The sequence below is a fragment of the Theropithecus gelada genome, chromosome 11, assembly GCF_003255815.1.
Source record: "Theropithecus gelada isolate Dixy chromosome 11, Tgel_1.0, whole genome shotgun sequence".
Taxonomy (NCBI): Eukaryota; Metazoa; Chordata; class Mammalia; order Primates; family Cercopithecidae; genus Theropithecus; species Theropithecus gelada.
The window spans coordinates 68238690-68260388 of NC_037679.1; the positions used below are offsets into that span (position 1 = coordinate 68238690).

The 21699-nt window shown below is 48.4% G+C and overlaps 1 protein-coding gene across 1 annotated transcript in view; it reads left to right on the forward strand.

The window, feature by feature from the left end:
* Nucleotides 1-21699, forward strand: part of ACACB (acetyl-CoA carboxylase beta) — a 158539-nt gene that overhangs the window by 98626 nt on the left and 38214 nt on the right. Inside the window, exons 22-31 of the mRNA XM_025402909.1 lie at nucleotides 2369-2469; nucleotides 5992-6080; nucleotides 6170-6294; nucleotides 11913-12026; nucleotides 12204-12317; nucleotides 13245-13334; nucleotides 14993-15111; nucleotides 20298-20435; nucleotides 21302-21401; nucleotides 21492-21599. Of these exons, the coding sequence (XP_025258694.1) occupies nucleotides 2369-2469; nucleotides 5992-6080; nucleotides 6170-6294; nucleotides 11913-12026; nucleotides 12204-12317; nucleotides 13245-13334; nucleotides 14993-15111; nucleotides 20298-20435; nucleotides 21302-21401; nucleotides 21492-21599 (1098 nt within the window). The remainder of the gene's footprint in view (nucleotides 1-2368; nucleotides 2470-5991; nucleotides 6081-6169; nucleotides 6295-11912; nucleotides 12027-12203; nucleotides 12318-13244; nucleotides 13335-14992; nucleotides 15112-20297; nucleotides 20436-21301; nucleotides 21402-21491; nucleotides 21600-21699) is intronic.

A 21699-nucleotide genomic window follows, 5' to 3' on the forward strand; every position in this document is an offset into this window, starting at 1 on the left:
GATTTCGTAGGTGATCATCTGGGAGCTCCGTGTGTGTGTGTGTGTGTGTGTGTGTGTGTGTGTATATATATATATACACACACACACACACACACCCCTATATATATATAGTATTTTAAGAACTGTACTGAGGTCGGGTGCAGTGGCTCACTCCTATAATCCCAGCACTTTGGGAGGCCAAGGTAGGTGGATCATTTGAGGTCAGGAGTTTGAGACCAGCCTGGCCAACATGGTGAAACCCCATCTCTACTAAAAATACAAAAATTAGCCAGGCATAGTAGCACACACCTGCAGTCCCAACTACTCAGGAGGCTGAGGCAGGAGAATTGCTTGAACCCAGGAGGCAGAGGTTGCAGTGAGCCGAGATTGCACCACTGCGCTCCAAAAAAAAGAATGTACTGAGATGTCTCATCATAATCGTAGTTGCATTTGTGAACACGTTAAAAAAAAGAATGGAAGCCATTCCAGGGTAGTATGAAATATCTCTGTTATTTACACACTGGCCTTGCGTTGCTCATTTTGTTGTGGTTGTTGGTTTCGTGGGGCATTTGAAAGGCATTTGCACTGGGAAGAGCCCCTCTGCCTATTGGCCTTCCTGCCCTCTGGTGAGAGGGTTCCTCACCATCGTCATCCACCCGCCCACACATTGGTGATTTGGGAAACCAGAGGACAGTGTCGTTCAGGCCATTCTCAGAGGTTAGCAGTTCTAAGGGCTGGAATATTGTCCAGCCAAAGAAAGAAAGAATACTGATTCATGCTTCCATGTGGATGAAGCATGAATTGTGCTAAGGGAAATAAGCCAGGCACAAAAGACCACGTATTATGTGATATTATGTGATTCCTTTTTTTTTTTTTTTTTTGAGACCTCCCAAGTAGTTGGGATTACAGGCGTACACCACCATTCCCAGCTAATTTTTTGTTTTTTTAGTGGAGATGTGGTTTCACCATGTTGCCCAGGCTGGTCTTGAACTCCTGACCTCAGGTGATCTTCCTGCCTCGGCCTCCCAAAGTGCTGGGATTACAGGCATGAGCCACGGTGCCCAGCCCTGTGTAATTCCATTTTTTATGAAATGTCCAGAATAGGCACATTCATGAAGAAGGAAGTAGATTAGTGACCGCCAGGGGCTGCAGTGCAGGGAAAATGGAGAGTGAGCACTAATGACTACGAGGTTTCTTTTTAGAGTGACGAACATGCTTTAACATTAGATGGTGGTGGTAGTTGCACGACTTTATGAATACACTACCAACCACTGAATGTACACTTTAAAGGGAGATGGTGGAATATGATGGTATGTAAGGTATATCTGAACTAAAAAATAACAAAAACCAAACTCTAGAGGATCCTAACTGAAAAAGTACACACTTGGAACTTTCAGGAATTTGTCATTGATCCAGGTTTTTTTTTTCTTTAAAAATATTTTTGATGCCAAAGGCAATATACCAATAACATTATGTCTAATGATAAAGACAGGACCCTTCCCCACCGGCACCCTGGTTTTTGCTAGAGTGGGACATTCCCATCTCCTCGTTCCCCATCCCGTTCATATGTGCGGACCGGTAGAAGTCGAATGTGTGCACTTCTCCATGTGATTGCTGGCATTTTGAGCCCTTGAATTCCTCACCGTTGAAGGGATGAACAGGGGTGTTGCAGGGTAGCTGGAAGGCTTTGGGCCTGGAATTTTCAATCTTCAAATGAGCCTTGGATGGGACCTCCCTGGGAGGCTGTGGTGGGTCCTGTAGGTCAGCAGTTCCCAACCTTTTTAGCACCAGGGACCGGTTTTGTGGAAGACAGTTTTTCCACAGATCGGGGACGGGGGTGGTTTCGGGATGATTCAAGCACGGACCGGGGAGGGGGATGGTTTCGAGATGATTCAAGTGCGTTACATTTATGGTGCACTTTATTTCTATTATGATTACATTGTAATATATAATGAAATAATTATACAACTCACCATAATGTAGAATCTGTGAGAGCCCCAGGCTTGTTTTCCTGCACCTAGACGGTCCTATCTGGGGGTAATGAGAGATAGCAACAGATCATCAGGCCTCAGATTCTCATAAGGAGCATGCAACCTAGATCCCTCGCAGGCGTGGTTCACAGCAGGGTTTGCGCGCCTGTGAGAATCTAATGTTCCCGCTGATCTGACAGGAGGTGGAGCTCAGATGGTATTATGAGCAATGGGGGGGCTGTAAATACAGACGAAGCTTCGCTCCTTCTTCCACTGCTTACCTCCCGCTGTTCAGCCAGTTCCTAACAGGCCACAGACCAGTGCTGGTTTGGGTACTGGTTTGGGGACCCCTGCGTTAGGGGACTGCTGTGTGGCATGTGAATCATCAGCAGTCAGATCTGTCTTGTCTTCCCATCCAGATAGCCACCATCCTGGACTGCCACGCAGCCACCCTGCAGCGGAAGGCTGACCGAGAGGTCTTCTTCATCAACACCCAGAGCATCGTGCAGTTGGTCCAGAGGTAAATCCTAGGTCTCCCCATGGAATGTGGTTGTCACCTGATCGTCGCATGCATTGCACCAGGGTGGTGCTCTGGGGCTGTCTTCCGGGCAGGCTTGCACTGCGAGAAAGTGCGTTATGGTCCTGCGGTGCCATTACTGACAGCAGAACCCTGGGTAAGGCACTTTACTTCTGTGAAGCTGTTTGCCGGCTGGCAAAATGGAAATAAAAACACTTTTCAAGACAAGTTGTTTGGATTATAAAGGAATGAATTTTTTTTTTTTTTTTTTTTTTGAGACAGAAGCTCCTTCCCACAGAGGAGAGCAGTGGTATGATCTCAGCTGGCTGCAACCTCTGCCTCCCAGGTTCAAGCGATTCTCCTGCTTCAGCCTCCCGAGTAGCTGGGATTACGGGCAATTTTTGTACTTTTTGTAGAGACGGGGTTTCACCATATTGGCCACGCTGGTCTCGAACCCCTGACCTCAAGTGATCCACTCGCCTCAACCTCCCAAAGTGCTGGGATTACAGGCGTGAGCCACCATGTCTGGCCTATAAATGTATTAAGTTTTGTGAAGTGCTGACAAATAGTAAATACTTGATAGTTACATTAGATTGAGACAATGTGGTGAAATAGCTTTATGTATGATAAAAGACTGCACAAATTGTTATCATTGTGGCTTTTGGGACAATTGCAAAGGAAAGTGGATGAATAATTTGAATTTGTCTCAAGTAGTTTTTTATTGTACAGGGGTTTTCTGCTGCAGGACTATTCTGATGACAAAAGGATTTTTTTTTTTCTTTTTTTTTTTTTGAGATGATGTCTCAGTCTGTCGCCCAGGCTGGAGTGTAGTGGCACGATCTTGGCTCACTGCAAGCTCCGCCTCCTGGGTTCATGCCATTCTTCTGCTGCCTCAGCCTCCTGAGTAGCTGGAACTACAGGCGCCTGCCATCATGCCCGGCTAATTTCTTTTTTGTATTTTTAGCAGAGACTGTGTTTCACCATGTTAGCTAGAATGGTCTCAATCTCCTGACCTCGTGATCCGTCTGCCTCGGCCTCCCAAAGTGCTGGGATTACGGCGTGAGCCACCACGCCTGGCCGACAAAAGGATTTTCTGCCACTTTTCACGAAAAATCCACCTAGCAAGAAAGCTTTCCTTATGAAGACAATCAGGGCCAGGTGCTGCGGCTCATGCCTGTAATCCCAGCATTTTGGGAGGCCAAGGCAAGAGGACCACTTGAGGCCAGGAGTTGCAGACCAGCCTTGGTGATGTAGCGAGACCCTGTCTGTACAAAAAAAAGAGAAAAAAAAAGAGTCAGGCATGGTGGTGTGTACCTATAGGCCTAGCTACTCAGGAGGCTGAGGTGAGAGGACTGCGTGATCCCAGGAGTTTGAGGTTGTAGTGAGCTGTGATCATGCCATTGCACTCCAGCCTGGGGGACAGAGCAAGACCTTGTCTTTTACGAAAAAGAAAAAAAGGAATCAAAGCATTATTGGATTTAAACCAATAAATTCCAGGCATGTTTCCCATGTGCCAGAAACTCCCAGGTACAAAGAATGTAAGATTGTAGAAAACCGGCCTTCTTTTCAAGGAGCTCCCCAGCTGTCAGGGAGAGATTTTAGTGTGGATTCCCCACAAACTGCAAGTTTCACAGCCAGGGGCTAGGAAGGGAGTCCTCTTAAAACACATCGACTGCTAACCTTAAGCCCATCCTTTAAGCTTCAGAGAAACATCTAGGAAAAATGAATCATTAATAAATTAACTGAATTTTCTGGCAAATTTTCTGTGCTGAACGTAAGTATTAAAACTCTATCCTGTGTTGTATAAGTATGTGTTTTAAAATCACAGTCGGATCAGAGAGTCTTTTAGCATCTTGATCTGTTTTGTTGTTATTTGGTGATGCTGCAGTTAAGCTAGTTTCTACTTCCCCACAACTCAGTGTCATATCTCCTGAGAAACTTAACCCCTGCGTTCAGATTTTTGGAGGAACATCCAGGTTAAAACTTTGTTTTAAAAGAGAAGCGGCTAGGTGCGATGGCTCACACCTATAATCCCAGCACTTTGGGAGGCCACGGCAGGTGGATTGCTTGAGCTCAGAAGTTCGAGACCAGCCTGGGCAATATGGTGAAATCCGTCTACAAAATATACAAAAATTAGCCAGGCATGGTGGTGGGCACCTGTGGTCCCAGCTACTGCAGAGGCTGAGGTGGGAAGATTGCTTGAGCCCGGGAGGCAGAGATGACAGTGAGCTGTGATTGCACCACTGCACTCCAGCCTGGGTGACAGAGCAAGAACCTGTCTCAAAACAAGAAAAAAAAAAGAGAGAAGCAAAATTTACATGGAGATCTTTTGGTAAATGTTTTTCCAGTTTGTCTTTTTAAAATGGTCTCTATACATTGGGTAAGTGATTGAAAAATTTTGTTTTAATGGTTAAAGCTTGCTAAACTTGGCTACCCCGTTCAGTATCCGAAATCTATTAAGGGGTGTGTGTGTTTGTTTGTTTGTTTTTGTTTTTGTTTTCTCTGTGGCCAGAAAGGCGCCCTCCCAAGTATTAGGCTTGGGATCTACTCCGGTTTTGCCTCCAGTTTGATGTGGGACCTTGGGCAGGGCAGTGTTCTTTCTGGCCTGCAGATGAACCAACTCCATATCCTTTGAAGGCCTCAGGATTAGAGGCTGCCTCTAGATACTTTAAAAAAAATTATTTTAAAATTAACTAGTTAATTAATTAATTTTTTAAAATTTATTTTGAGACAAGCTATCGCCCAGGCTGGAGTGCAGTGGTGCGATCGTAGCTCACAACAGCCTTGACCTCTTGGCCTCAAGTGATCCTCTCGCCTCAGCCTCCTATGTAGCCGGGACCACAGTCATGCGCTACCACTCCCGGCTGATTTTTTTGATTTTTTTGTAAAGACAAGGTCTCACCTTGTTGCCTAGGCTGCTCTTGAACTTCTGGGCTCAAATGATCCTCCTGCCTCAGCCTTCCAAAGTGCTGGGATTATGGGCGTGAGCCGCCATGACTGGCCTTAATTTTTTGTTTTGTTTTGTAGAAATTGGGTCTTGGCAATATTGCCCAGGCCTGAACTCCTGGGCTCCAGTGATCCTTCCATCTCCATGTCCTTTCTAAAATCCTTTCTCTCTCTCTTTTTTTTTTTTTTTTTTTTTTTTGAGACGGAGTCTTGCTCTGTCACCCAGGTTGGAGTGCAATGGTGCGATCTCAGCTCACCGCAACCTCCTCCTTCCAGATTCAAGTGATTCTCCTGCCTCAGCCTCCTGAGCAGCTGGAACTACAGGCGTCTGCCACCACGCCCAGCTAGTTTTTGTATTGTTAGTAGAGACAGGGTTTCACCATGTTGGCCAGGATGGTCTCGATCTCCTGACCTCGTGATCTGCCTGCCTCGGCCTCCCAAAGTGCTGGGATTACAGGTGTGAGCCACCCCGCCCAGCCAATCCTTTCTCTTTTTAAAAATCATAAAAAGAAAATATTAAATATTCAGGTACTCAAGGAAGGGGTGTGAGCATTAAGAGCAGCCTTCCCTTCTCCCCAGATACCGCAGCGGGATCCGTGGCTATATGAAAACAGTGGTGTTGGATCTCCTGAGAAGATACTTGCATGTCGAGCACCATTTTCAGCAAGGCAAGAGATGCCGATGCCAACACCAGTGGGATGGTGGGGGGCTGAGGAGCCTGAACTTTACCTCTGCGTGGTGTTTTGTCTCCCCCTAGCCCACTACGACAAGTGTGTGATAAACCTCAGGGAGCAGTTCAAGCCAGACATGTCCCAGGTGCTGGACTGCATCTTCTCCCACGCACAGGTGGCCAAGAAGAACCAGCTGGTGATCATGCTGATCGTAAGCAGGAAGAGGGCCTGTTACTCAACCGGGGGTGGGTCAGGAGTCCGCAAACGTTTTCTAACAAGGAGCAGAAAGTGGCCGGACGCGGTGGCTCATGCCTCTAATCTCAGCACTTTGGGAGGCTGAGGCGGGCAGATCACTTGAGATCAGGAGTTCGAGATCAGCCTGGCCAATGTGGTGAAACCTCGTCTCTACTAAAAATACAAAAATTAGCTGGGCATGGTGGCGCATACCTGTAATCCCAGCTACTTGGGGGGCTGAGGCAGAAGAATCGCTTGAACCCAGGAGGCAGAGGTTGCAGTGAGCCAAGATCGTGGCACCGCACTCCAGCCTGGGCAACAGGGCGAGATACTGTCTCAAAAAATAAAGAAAAGAAAAGGAAAGAAAAGAAAAAGTAAGCCAGAAAGTAAATATTTTAGACTTTGCAGGTTGCCGTGGTCTCTGTCTTGACCACTCAACACTGCCTTTGTACAATGTAAGCGAATGGGCATGGCTGGGTTCCCATAAAACTTTGTTGGGAGCCTGAGGTGGGAGGATCACTTGAACCTAGGAGTTCAAGTCCAGCCTAGGCAATATTCTAAGACTCCATTTCTTAGAAAAAAAAAAAAACTAAAGCTGGGCACTGTGGCTTACTTCTGTAATCCCAGCACTTTGGGAGGCTGAGACAGGAGGATCACTTGAGGCCAGGAGTTTGAGACCAGCCTGGGCAACACAGGGGGACCTCATCTATACAAAAAGTACAAAAATTAGCCAGGTGTGGTGGTATGCACCTGTCGTCCCAGCTACTCAGGGTGCTGAGGCAGGAGGATCACTTGAGCCTGGGATGTTAAGCCTGCAGTAAGCTGTGATCACAGCACTGCACTCCAGCCTGGGTGGCAGAATGAGATCCTGTCTCAAAAAAACAACAACCAAAAAAACCCAACTTTGTATACAAAAACAGGCAACGGGTGGGATTTGTTGGCCCCTGGGGAGATCATGACTAATGCAAAGCACCTACTTTGTGCCAGGTACACTTGAAGTGCTTTCCAAATACACAGTTGCTCATTTAATTCTCACAGCAGTCCTAGAAAGTGGGTACTGCTGTCACAGCTCTTTGGCAGAGCACAGAGAAATTAAGCCACTTACCCAAGGGCATCCAGCTCCTAAATGTAGAGCCAGGATTTGAACCAATAGTCTGACTCCAGAGTCATGAACTATTAGCCGTGGGATATTGGATTTTGAGTCCTGTGTGTGAAGAAGAAGAGGTATGGAGTCTCTGTTCTTGTTTCTCTTTTCACTTGATAATAGCAGTCTTTTGTTTTTTGTCTATTTTTTCTTTTGAAACAGGGTCTTGCTCTGTTGCCCAGGCTGGAGTGCAGTGGCACCATCATGGCTCACTGTAGCCTCTATCCCCTGGCCTTAAGCCATCCTCCCACGTCAGCCTCCCAGGTAGCTGGGATTGCAGACACACTACCACACCCAGCTAGTTTGTTTGTTTGTGTATTGGTTTGTTTTGTAGAGATGAGGTCTCACCATGTTGCCCAGGCTGATCTTGAACTCCTGGGCTCAAGCAATCTTCCTGCTTTGGCCTCCCAAAGTGCTGGGATAACAGGCATGAGCCACTGCGCCTGGCCAATAATAGCAGTCTTTTATGACTAAAAATATTATTCTTTGATATGTCCCTGGCAACTGACTTGGAAAATGTAGGATCAGCAAAGTAAAAGAGACTTGGACTTGGCTTATGGTAGAAAGGGGTTTGGCAATTTTTTTTTTTTTTTTTTGAGACGGAGTCTTGCTCTGTCGCCCAGGCGGGAGTACAATGGCACAATCTTGGCTCACTGCAACCTCCGCCTCCCGGGTTCTATCTATCTGTCTTCTATCTATCTTTTTTGTTTGTTTGTTTGTTTGTTTTTTGAGACAGAGTCTCACTCTGTCACCCAGGCTGGAGTGCAGTGGTGCGATCTCTGTTCACTGCACCCTCCGCCTCCAGGGTTCAAGTGATTCTCCTGTCTCAGCCTCTGGAGTAGCTGGGATTACAGGCATGCGCCACCATGCCCAGCTGATTTTTGTATTTTTAGTAGAGACATGGTTTTGCCATGTTACCCAGGCTGGTCTCGAATTCCTGACCTCAGGGGATCCACAAGCCTCGGCCTCCCAAAGTGCTGGGATTACAGGCATGAGCCACCACAATGGGCCTGGCAAATTTGTGTGTGTGTGTGTGTGTGTGTGTGTGTGTGAAGGGCCCCGGATAGTAAAGATTTTAGGCTTGAGGACGTCCATCCCCTGTAGCCACTACTCAGCTCTGTGAGCTCTGCCACTGTAGCCTGAAAACAACTACAGACAATAGATACATGAATGAGGATGGCTATGTTCCAATAAAACTTTATTTACAAAAACAGTCAGTGGGCAGAGTTTGGCCATGATCTTAAAGGACAGTTAGTACCCTATCCCCTATCCAAATTGCATTAATAAATATTGGGGTTTTTGGTAAAGAACCATTTAAAAATCTCACACAGCAGCTTTCAATCCTGGTTGTACATTAGAATCACCTAGGGGGTGGGGAGACTTTTAAAAAATACAATTGCCCATGCCCCACCCTTGGTCAATTTAATCAGAGTTTCTAGGGGTGGGGCCCAGGCATTAGTGCTTTTTGAAAGTTTCCCTGTGGAAAACTTAAATGTGCACTGTATATTAGACAATATTATTGGTTTAATGTTCAGTTTCTGTGGTGGTTTAATGGTTCTGTAGGTAGGTGGGAGGGAGATATGTGCTAAAATAGTATAAAGGATTGTGGTGTCTGCAACTGACTTTCAGAAAAAGAGAGTGTGTGTGTATGCACACGCACATTCTTATTAGAGAAAAATCAAATATGATAATATGGTAAAAGTTTAACAATTAGTGAATCTAGGTGATTACTATGGGGTTTTCAACATAGTCATCTTCAATTCTTCTGTAGTTTTCAAGTTTGTAAAAATTGATTGGGAGGGAGGACTCCCCAAGTGATTGCAATGTGCAGCCAGGACTGGGAACTTACACCCAAGGAGATATCCACTCTTTGTGGGGAGTTCTATTGCTAAAATAATATAATGCTTTTCAAAATACATTGTTTGGATGGAGTTTCCTGGAGTTCGAGTGTTTGTCAAGCACAATATGCCTGTAATCTATTACAGCCAGCTTGTCATTCAAAGGCTGGGGCTTGGGTCTGTGGGTTATTATGCTGGTTGTTCCTCTGTGCCCATATTGATTCTCTTCTGGGCATGAAGTCCTGAAAGGTCACGTACACCAGAGGACAGCCAAGGCAAGATGGGTGGAGCAGCCCCCAGCTCTTGGGAATTGGGACATTTGCCTGGACCTCCTTGATGATAGAGGCTACAAATGTTGAACCAATTACAGTCTGGAGATAAATGTGAGATTCATTATTCTTCTGACTTTCTTGGTCCCATTTGTTAGAAAATAGTGAGTTCTCTGCTCCTGATGGCATTTGGTACCTGAGAGGTTTTGAACAAAGACTTGCGAATTGAATGGTTACTTTGAAATGAATTTTTTTGAGGCTTTTAAGGGGACCTAGTTTCTGACACCAATTCACTGGTCATGGGACTTCGTTAGTGACACAAAGCAACAAAACATGATTCTGTGGACTAAAATTTACAAGATGAGACTGCTTCGCTAAGTTAACAAGAAAGAAAAATGTTTTTTCTTTGTTTTTTGTTTTGTTTATTTTTTTTCGAGATGGAGTCTTGCTCTGTCACCCAGGTTGGAGTGCAGTGGCACAATCTCGGCTCACTGCAACCTCTGCTTCCTGGGTTCAAATGATTCTCCTGCCACAGCCTCCGGAGTAGCTGGGACTACAGGCATGCACCACCACACCTGACTAATTTTTTTGTAGTATTAGTAGGAAACAGGGTTTCGCCATGTTGATCAGGCTGGTCTTGAACTCCTGGCCTTAGGTGATTTGCCTGCCTTGGCCTCCTAAAGTGCAGGGATTATAGGTATGAGCCACCGTGCCCTGCCTAGAAAAATATTTTTGTTATTATTATTATTAGTAGTAGTAGTATGTAGAAGGCAATGGTCAGATTTTTTAACGTTCACGCTTAGATGTGTATGTGGGAATTTAAAAAATGTTCACACAAACAACTCTTGAGTTTTTCACCTCTTAGAAAACCACCAGTCTAGCTGCTGGCCAGCACCTGTGCTGTCCTGCCCTGGGAGCCACAAGCCTAGGGGATTGGTGGAGAGTTATGCCACCACCGTTTGGTAATGGAAAGTAAATCAGAGAAGGGAGAGATTTAGAATACTTTCCTACCACATTTCTTCAGCATTGACATTCCTGTGTGTTTGTGTATGAAATATCAATATGTTAAAATTGTTTCTGATGATAAAATCAGTATCGGTTCATTAGAATAGGAAAATGCAGAAACACATGTAGAAAAAAATGCCCCATAGCTGTACCATCTGGTGACCTCTGGAAGACCAGGCTTAGTGGATGCCTGGGGTAGGGAATGGGGGCATATTGCTCAGGAGCTCTGATATTTAGCATTCATTGCTCTGTCTTCAGTGGGTGGTTAGGGAGCACCTGCGCTGAGCCGTTCCCAGGCCCCGCATGCATTTAGGGCACAAGAGGAGATGCGAACACCGGCTGCACCCAGCCCTGGTCTCCAGCAGAAAGGCTCTTCTTTCAGAAGCAGAGCGGAGGGATGCAACACAGACACACTGTTCCTCCCTCCTGTAAGATTCAACCCCACGTCCCTCTCCTCTGAAACTGTGAACCCATTAAGTCAGGCAGCAATGTGTAGGGGAAAGAGCGGGAAGCTTTGGGGGCAGAACAGTCCTGTGTTAGAATCTCGCTCTGTCTTGCACGCGTTTGGTGGCTTTGGGGTGAGGCATATTGCCTCTTTGAGCCTCAGTGTTCTTATCTGTAAAATGGGAATCAAAATAAGTAACTCCTCATGGGGGTGGGAGAATTTGGGGAGTTTTATATAAAGGGTCTAGCTGTTTACTAGCCACCTGGCACACAGTATGCACCTGATAATCACTGACTTTTTTTTTTTTTTTTTTGGAGACAGAGTCTAGCTGAAGTGCAGTGGTGCAATCTCAGCTCACTGCAACCTCCACCTCTCAAGGAATCCCGAGTAGCTGGGACTACAGGCACGTGCCACCATGCCTGGCTAATTTTTATATATTTTTTTTATATAGAGATGAGGTTTTGCCCTGTTGCCCAGGCTGGTCTCAAACTCCTGAGCTCAAGTGATCCTCCTGCCTCAGCCACCTAAAGTGCTGGGATTACAGGTGTGAGTCATCACACCTGGCCTTATCACTGGCTATTAATAGTAATGTAGGCAGGGGTTTAGTTGTATTTGTTTATTCTTACCAGGCATGTAAGAATAAACATATTCTTTAGGGCATGTTTTGGGGTGGATGAATGGGTGGCCAAGTGAGTGAGTGAGTGAATGAATGAATGAATGAATGAATGACAGGAGAAAGTGGTGAGGATTTGCATATCAGGCTGTGCCGGGCCTGTTTGGAGAGCGGAGCAGCTGTCTGGCTTTTGGGGCGGGCGCTCCCCCAGCCGAGATGAGTGCTGCATGTTTCCCTGGGCTGGAGAAAAGCCATTTGGCTTCTTTTTTTTGTCCCTTAAGGATGAGCTGTGTGGCCCAGACCCTTCCCTATCGGACGAGCTGACCTCCATCCTTAATGAGCTCACTCAGCTGAGCAAAAGCGAGCACTGCAAAGTGGCCCTCAGAGCCCGGCAGGTAGGGTTTCGGGGTGCGGTCCCCATGATGTGCGCTTCCCCCCACCCTCCTGTGTGGCCCCTACTGTGCTCAGCCCTCACCATGCAGGGTCCCACCATGCTGCCGGCCCGTGTCCGAGCCTTTGCCTTCTCCCCTGGGAGGTTGGCTCACACCAGCCCCCCGTCCCTCCCCCTGCAGATCCTGATTGCCTCCCACCTCCCCTCCTATGAGCTGCGGCACAACCAGGTGGAGTCCATTTTCCTGTCTGCCATCGACATGTACGGCCATCAGTTCTGCCCCGAGAACCTCAAGGTGAGCCCGTCTCCTTCCTTTCACCTTCTGCAGAGCACACACTGTGGCCCAGGTGGGGGCCTCTGGGGAAGCGGCTCCTCTTGCCCCTCCAGGTGCTCAGTGGGGTGCAGGGCACAGTCACAGATGCAGGCAGTTTAGCCCAATGTGGCCGGGGCTGCCCAAGGGGGCACCTGGGGAGACTCTAGGAGAGGTGGGCACGGAGCCCAGTCCTGCAGGAAGGACAGTGTGACAGCAGCGGGGGCTCACCTGGTGCAGTTTACAAACCTTAGCCGTAATGGAGCATATCTGGAAGCTGTGAGCCCTCCCATGGCTGAGTGATGGCCTCATCTTCCCTGTTTCTGGACTCTGGCTCATTTACATGCTCTCAGGTACCCCCTCAGTGCCTGTTGGGAGACCTGTCCCAGGTGCCATCATCCCAGAGTTCTTCGCTATCAGCTCTCCCTTGATTAAACAGGGGAGGAACCCAGTGCACTGCAGGGCACTGATTGCTTTTAGTGGTCGAAGCATGACTTCTCCCTGTTTCTACCGCCCCAACTCATCAGACTGGTGACTAAAAAACTTACTCACTGACTGGGCGCGGATGGCTCATGCCTGTAATCCCAGCACTCGGGAGGCCAAGACTGGAGGATCACTTGAGCCCAGGAATTTGAGGCCAGCCTGGGCAACATAGTGAGACCCTGTCTCTACAAAACATACAAACAAACAAACAAACAACCAAAAAAAGAGCCAGGCATGTTGGCGCACGCTGTAGTCCCATCTACTCAAGAGGCTGAGGTGGGAGGATCGCTTCAGGCTGGGAGTTTGAGGCTGCAGTGAGCTATGATCACACCACTGCACTCCAGCTTATCTCAAATAAACAAAAACAAAGAAAAACCTGAAACTTGTTTACATTTACTTTTCCTTGTTTCCCCTTTTCATTTCCCATAGAAGTTAATAATTTCAGAAACAACCATCTTCGACGTCCTGCCTGCTTTCTTCTATCACGCTAACAAAGTCGTGTGCATGGCGTCCTTGGAGGTAAGTAGGAGAGGCCCAGAGAACAGCACTGACCGTGCCAGTTCTGCTGTTCACTTCCGCCACCATGCACCTGACCCTAGGCCACATGCCTTGTGAATGTGATCCTATCCTTTTCTATACAAGGTAGGTATGTTAATAGTCCCATCCTACAGAGGAAGGAACTGAGGCTCAGAGAGGTGAAGCGACTTACGCAACGTCACACAGCTAGAAAGTGGCAGAACCAGGTTTTGCATTATTGGGTCTGTCTCATTCCAGATTCCATGCTAGTCACCACTGCTGTCTCATGTGTCATTCCAGCCTCTTCCAGGCAGGGCACATTAAATACTAATCCCTGAGAGCCAAGTCTGAGGCACCTCATCTAAACTTTCTGACTCACGTGCATTAAATACCTTTGAAAGACTTTTCTGCTTGGAACCGCCAGAGCTAGAGGAACCCAGGTGACAACTTAAGGTGAACCCCCTGCCCCCCAAGTGATGAGGTAGAAGGGCGTGGATGGTAGCAAAACCCAGATTAGAGCCAGGTGATCCAGGCGGTCTTACTCCTGGGAGCAACAATTCAGGTCTTCTTGAATTCAGGAACCAAGAGGTGGTGTGTTGGTTCCAGGAAATCGGAGTTTTAAATCAGCTCTTTTATTATGATTATTATTTTGAGACTCGCTCTGGTGCCTAGGGTGGAGTACAGTGGCACTATCTCAGCTCACTGCAGCCTCTGCCTCCCGGTTTCAAGTGATTCTCCTTCCTCAGCCTCCCCAGTAGCTGGGCCTACAGGGGTACACCACCGCACCTGGCTAATTTTTGTATTGTTAGTACAGACAGGGTTTTACCATGTTGGCCAGGCAGGTCTGGAACTCCTGACCTCAAGTGATCTGCCTGCCTCAGCCTCCCAGTAAATCTGCCCTTTTAGAATCCCTTTAAGAAAACATGAGATGATATCTTGTGTTTTAAACATGGGCCTCTTACCTGGGACTGCTTTGCTGGCAGTAGTTTTTCCAATATTCTTTACCTTCTGAGCTCAGTCTCAGTCCTCTGTTGCCCCCACTTTCTCTTCTGCATCCTTGGGAGCCTGTGAGTCACACAGTGAGAAGGTTTACTGGGTCTTCATGGAGACCATCTTGGGCTTGTTAGCGTGTTACAGCCACAGGGTCTCCTGGGCCTGCAGCTTTTATCCTTCTATGGGTTTCACCTCTGGAAGAATCTTTCTCAGGCCTCGCTCTTTGTTTCTAACAGTGAGACCTAATACACCTCTTCTGTAGTTACTTTAAAAACAGTTTTTGTTTTGTTAGAGACAGGTCTTGCCATGTTGCCCAGGCTGGAGTTGAACTTCTAGGCTCAAGCAATCCTCCTGCCTCAGCCTCCCCAGTAGCTGGGACTACGGGTGCATGCCACCATGCTTGGCTTATAGTGACTTTTTAAAGTGCTCAATACTATTTGTGTCAATTAGAGATTTTTCTAGGATGCTTTTGGGGTTTTTTGTTGATTTGTTTTGTTTTTCCAACACGCCCAGCTAATTTTTGCAGGCGTGAGCCACTGTACCCGGCCTGCTAGAGATAGACCTTTTAGAGGTCATTTCTGGTACCCCTTCCCTGTAAGTGCCCTCAGCTTTTGAGGACACTCTGCAGTGCCCCCTAAGAGAACATCCGTGTGCTTCTGCCTTGTCAGGTTTACGTGCGGAGGGGCTACATCGCCTATGAGTTAAACAGCCTGCAGCACCGGCAGCTCCCAGACGGCACCTGCGTGGTAGAATTCCAGTTCATGCTGCCCTCCTCCCACCCAAACAGGTATGGAATGAGACACACCCAGGGATGGCCTGTGTTTCTGTTCTCCCTGACCTCTGTCGTCCTGTCTCTGAAACGACCTGGCAAGTGTGTTTGGGCACACTGCTGGGGAGACATCAGCGATAAGCGCTTCCCCTCTGGGAGCTCCCTGCAGCGCCATTTTTCTCCCCTCCAACATGGTGATAATGCAGAGCCCACCTCCTACACCTGCACTGTTCAGTACAGTAGCCATGTGTGCCTATTTACATTAACATGAATGCACATGCGCTGCTCACGGTGGCTCACGCCTGTCATCCCAGCACTTTGGGAGGCTGAGGTGGGCAGATCACTTGAGGTCAGGAGTTCCAGACCAACCTGGCCAACATAGTGAAACCCCGTCTCTACTAAAAATACAAAAATTAGCCGGGTGTGGTGGCACATGCCTGTAATCCCAGCTACTGGGGAGGCTGAGGCAGGAGGATCACTTGAACCGGGAGGTGGAGTAAGTGAGCCGACATTTCCCCACTGCACTCCAGTCCGGGTGAAGAAGCGAGACTCTGTCTCAAAAAAAAAAAAAAAAAAAAAAAGAGAGAAGCCAGGCGCAGTGACTCACACCTGTAATCCCAGCACTTTGGGAGGCCGAGATGGGTGGATCACAAGGTCGGTAGTTCGAGACCAGCCTGGCCAACATGGTGAAACCCCATCTGTGCTGAAAAAAAATACAAAAATTAGCCTGGTATGGTGACATGCACCCGTAATCCCAGCTACTCGGGAGGCTGAGGGAGAACTGCTTGAACCCGGGAGGCGGAGGTTGCAGTGAGCTGAGATTGTGCTACTGCACTCCAGCCTGGGTGACAGAACAAGAGTCCATCTCAAAAAAAAAAGAGAGAAAAAACAAAGAATGCAAATGAGCCAGTCATAGTAGCCCACACCTGTAATCCTAGCACTTCGGAGGGCTGAAGGGGGCAGATCAGGAACTTGAGGCCAGGAGTTCGACACCGGCCTGGCCACCTTGGTGAAACCCCATTTCTACTAAAAATATAAAAATTAGCCAGGCGTGGTGGCACACCCCTGTAATCCCAGGTTACTCAGGAGGCTGAGGGACGAGAATCGCTTAAACCCGGGAAGCAGAGGTTGCAGTGAGCTGAGATTGTGCCACTGCACTGCAGCCTGGGTGACAGAGCAAGACTCTATCTCAAAAAAAAAAAAAAAAAAAAGAATTCAGCTTCTCATCATACCCTGTGGCTCATGACTGCCATATTATGTGATAGTGGAGTTCTAGAACATTCTGTCATAGAAGAAAGTTCTAGTGGACAGTGCCACCCAAGCCATTGGGAAGAGTCATGAGATAGGCACAGGTAGCATTTTAGACAGTGCCTGGCACAAAGCAAGTTGTTGACTGTGAGTGATCCCGGGGATGACCATGACTAACTCTGTTATTGCCATCTAGTGGCATGCCATTGGCCTGGGCGCTCTGCTCAGCGCTCCCACACTCTTTTTTTTCTTTTTTTTTTTTTTTTTGAGATGGACTCTCGCACTGTTGCCCAAGCTGGAGTGCAGTGGCACAATCTCAGCTCCCAGATTCAAGCGATTCTCCTGCCTCAGCCTCCCGAGTAGCTGGGACTACAGGCATGCACCACCATGCTTGGCTAATTTTTATATTTTTAGTAGGGATGGGGTTTCATCATGTTAGCCAGGCTGGTCTTGAACGCCTGACCTCAGGTGATCCATCTGCCTCTGCCTCCCAAAATGCTAGGATTATAGGCGTGAGCCATGGTGCCTAGTCCACACTCTTATTTTATTCAGTTCTTATCCTCTGTCGGCCAAAAATGTGTTCTCATCCTCGTTTTACAGATGGGGGCCCAGGGCCGTCACCTGACCTAGGCTGAGCTGCTCGTACATGTGGAGTGGGAATTTGAGCCCAGGCCACACTCTCACCTCCAATTCCTTTCCACAGCCTTCAGCAGCCCTCTGAGCCAGGTGCGGAGGCACCCACACTGTCCTGTCTGTGCCCACTGTAGTCTGCTGTCCAAGAGCTGTAGTTCAGTAGATCCCCTCAGTGTTCTCACCTGAGAATATCTTTTTTTAAATTTTTTTGAGATGGAGTCTCACTCTGTCACCCAGGCTGGAGTGCAATGGCGCGATCTCAGCTCACTGCAGCCTCCGCCTGCTGGGTTCAAGCGATTCTCCTGTCTCAGCCTCCCAAGTAGCTGGGACCACAGACATGCACCACCAAGCCCCAATAGTTTTTTTTGTATTTTTAGTAGAGATGGGGTTTCACCGTGTTGACCAGGTTGGTCTGGAACTCCTGACCTCAAATGATCTGTGCACCTCGGCCTCCCAAAGTGATGGGATTACAGGCGCCACCATGCCTGGCTCACCTAAGAATAGCAGATGTGTCTGAGTTCCTCACTCACAGTCTTTTTTTCAATCCATCTTGTTTCAGGACCCAAAGTATTAATACCATTTAGGTCAGGTAGAGTGCGATACCTTCTCTTAAAGTAATTATGTCTCCCTGGGATTCAAAGCGTTCTCTCTCACACTCCCTCGCCCCTCTGGTTTTGGTTCTTATGGGGGTGCCTAAGGCCTTGCCTATGGCTGCAGTGATGTCACTGTGATTTGGGAGTTCGGTTGATCAGATCTGTACAGGCAATAGGGTTCATGCTTTGGTGAAGCAGGGATTTTTCTGGCCTCTTGGGATTTTTAAACTAACTTTCTTTTCCTGTTGGTTTTAAGAAGAAAGATGCTGCCATGTTTTGGATGAAGACAAGGGGGCTTCCCCAGGAAGCACTGCCTTTCCTAGTTATTTGTTTTTACCCTTCTTATTTCCAAAAATAGGATTGTGACATTTTACTCCATTGAGAGAAAGGGGACTGACTGCTTGCAGCCTGGGGTCATTCTGGGGATTTGGGGAGCAGTGGTGGTATAAGATATTTTGTAGCTGTCTACTCCTGAGAAGGAATTCTTTTCTCTTTTGATTTTTTTGTTTGGTTGTTTAGAGATAGAGTCTAAACAGGCTGGAGAGCAGTGGCATGATCATAGCTCACTGCAGCCTTGAACTCCTGGGCTCAAGTGATCCTCCCACCTCAGCTCCCTGTGTAGCTGGGACTACAGGCTTGCGCCACCCCACCTGGCTAATTCTTTAAAAATATTTTTTTTGCATAGATGGGGGTCTCACTATGTGGCCCGGGTTGGTCTTGAACTCCTGGATTCAAGTGATCCTCCTGCCTCAGCCTCCCAAAGTGCTGGGATTATAGGCGCGAGTCCCTGTGCCTGGCCTTCTCTTTTGATCTTATTGTCTCAGCAATTCAGCCCTGTTAGGAAGGGAAGGGCGGCTCTTCTGAGGGCTGTGGGTCATGCCTTGTGATCTACATGTATACCCAGGTTATTGGTTGTGATTTTCAGTATGGGCACAGGGTCCTTTTTTGACCCAGAGAGACATTGAGGACCCTGGGGATTCCTCGCCATCTAAGATTCTCACAATTGCTGTCAGTGCCAGAAATGTATTTTGGGCCTGTGAAGAGACCTGGCCTGTGGGTGCCCCCACCACCCAGCCCTTTGATGCCTCCGTAAAGAGCCATGGGGAATAAAGTCTACCCCCAAGACGGCCCAGCTTGGCCCTCAACACCTGTGTGTGTAGGGCCAGGCACGTGGTGCTTTAGGTCACCAAGACCCAAGGGAAGGTCAGGTGAGAGGTTGGCAGGGCTTTGTGCCAGCTGCAGCCTGGACCTCTGCGCTGGGTGGGAACTGGCTACATCTCCCTGCTATGGGGCTGCTGTCCTAGCTCTCCCCACTGTTGCCCTGCAGGAAACTGACCCATCATAACCAGACTTCTCATTGTTTTTTTCCAGCAGAAGCAGGAAATCTATTTTTTTTTTTTTTTGACCTGAAGTCCTTCCATTTTTCAATGGGGACAGGTGGTTCATGTTAAATGAATACATGAATGCATGTTAATTCATGTATGTTATTAAAATGCTGCATGGCCCAAAGTCATTCTGTGAGCGGCATTCAGCCACACTGCCACTGCAAGTTTGTGACCCCTGGATTGAGCTGTCGGGGAGCAGAGGGGCCATGATCATGATTTCAGAGCACCCAACAGGAAGGCACACACCTGTGTCAGGATCCCCAAAAGCACCCCCAGGTTCGATCATTGCCTGGAAGAACTCACAGGTCTTAGGACGTGGTCATGCTCATAGCTCTGACTCATTAGGGGGCAAGGATACCAAGTGGTTAGCCAAGGCAGAAGGCATCAGGGTGAAGTCCAGAGGAAAGCAAGTGCGCTGCCAGGGTCCTCTCCCAGTGGACTCATGCAGGGCGCACTTCATTCCCCCAGCAAGGAGTTGTGACAACACAAGTGAAGGGTTGTCTTCCAGCTCTGCACCAGGGATTGGTGGCTGGTCACACCACCCTCTGTCCTGCATCAAAATCTCAGGCTTGCAGAAGAAAGCAGGTGTTCAGCATAAACCACACTGTTTGTGCAAACGGGTGAGGCGCAGTGAGCCACCCTTGTCACCTTCAGGGAATGATAGGAACCTTCCCCAACTCCAAGTTCCCAGATGCCAGCCAAGGGCAAGCAGGTCTCCTTTCTCAGAAGAGCAGTGTGGCGCCTGCTGTGTTGACTTCCTGCACACCATATGATTACCTCTCCGGTAGCTGATTCCAAGGCCCAATTCTGACAACCTCAGGTAGCCCATTGAGATTTGCTGCTGGTGAGCAGCCAGTTCTGGGAGCATCATCGTCTAAACTCCAGAAGGCTGCTGACTTTGTCTCAAGGACAAGTTTGATGGAGGGGGAGGGATTAGAGGGAGCAGAGGACTGGAGTGTCTGTCAGGAACAACCTGACTCCCTCACCGGCTGCCTGGGGCTGGTGGATTTCTCCAGGAGAAATCGATGCTGGGAGTATTTCTTCTCTGTGGTCAAGTTCAGCACTTCGGGCTCCCCTTGGGACTGTGTTGGGACTGGACTCTCATGCATGAATCATTGATTCCTACATTTGTTGAGCTCTTACTCTTCACTAGGTCCTGAGGGATCAGATGAGACCCTCCTCAGGCCCCGGCCCCAGCCATTGTCTTATCCCCTGCCCATTTTAAGCCCCGCTTTGGAAGAGCTCTAAATCTGGTCCAGCTCACTGAAGCTTCAGGAGCAGGAACAGCTCGTAGCGTTGGGTCTGCAAGCAGCTGCCTCATCCCCCACTTGCCATCACCCTACAGGATGACCGTGCCCATCAGCATCACCAACCCTGACCTGCTGAGGCACAGCACAGAGCTCTTCATGGACAGCGGCTTCTCCCCACTGTGCCAGCGCATGGGGGCCATGGTAGCCTTCAGGAGATTCGAGGACTTCACCAGGTACCCAGCGTGGCCCGGTCTCCCAAACACCCTGAGCATGGGGGCTGGGCAGGCTTCCCTTGAATCCCCCCAGCCATTCACTGGACAGATGGGGTGGGAGAGACCCAGACACATGGCACAGCGCGTCAATAACAACAGAATAATAATAGCATCGTAGCCAAGAGTGTGAGCCTGCATGTCAGCTTGCTGGTTTGAATTCTGGCTCTGTGCTTTCTAACTGAGAGACTGAGCAAAATACTTAACCTCTCCATACCTTCACTTTCTCGTCTGTAAAATGGGAACGATAAAGGACCCACTTCACAGGGACGCCATGAGGATTAAATGAGAGAGTATGTGTGAAATAACATATTTAAAGTATAATTGGTATGCAGATAGAATAGTGACTAAATGTTAGCTCTCGATAGTTACTGTACTGGTCTGTTTTCAGCCCTTCACCATGTGTTTTGCTTTGTGCTTGGAGTATCTTGTGGAATTTTCACAACAGCCTCATGAGTCATAGGGATTACTCTTATTACCTTTCTTTGACTCAGGGGTGAGGTGAGGTTTCTAGGATCTCCCAGCCAGTAAAAATGGGAGCCAAGAGTTAATCCAAGCCCAGCTGATGCCCGAAAGCATTGGAATCCTTCCCTGTATTCCTGATCACAGATCACTTAGGTTCATTCTTCCGTTTTGGGAAGGACGCTCTCACGGGTGCTTTGGACAAAGTAGACGGGAACCTCCTGAGCTCTGGAGAGTTGGATAAGATCAAAGGGTGTTGGCTGGGAAACTGGGAGGGGCTGGCGCTCCCTGCTGCCTGGCTTGGAAGCTTGACCTCTTCCCCATGGGTCAGCAGCCCCTCAGCCCTCCCTCTCTACCCGCACCCCCAGAAATTTTGATGAAGTCATCTCTTGCTTCGCCAACGTGCCCAAAGACACCCCCCTCTTCAGCGAGGCCCGCACCTCCCTGTACTCCGAGGATGACTGCAAGGTAAGCGTCTAAGCCTGGGGAGCAACCTAGGGAGCGGGTGGGCCATGGCCCCCAGGCTTTCCAGCCCTACCCCTTGCTTCTCCCTCTCAGAGCCTCAGAGAAGACCCCATCCACATTCTGAATGTGTCCATCCAGTGTGCAGACCACCTGGAGGATGAGGCACTGGTGCCGATTTTACGGACGTTCGTACAGTCCAAGGTACTCTGGGCAAGGCTCTGGTTTTGGTGGGGGTTCTTGGAGAAGGAGGAGGGGCTAGGCTCGTTGAGGCGGCCCCTGGGGAGGCAGACCTGCTGAGCAC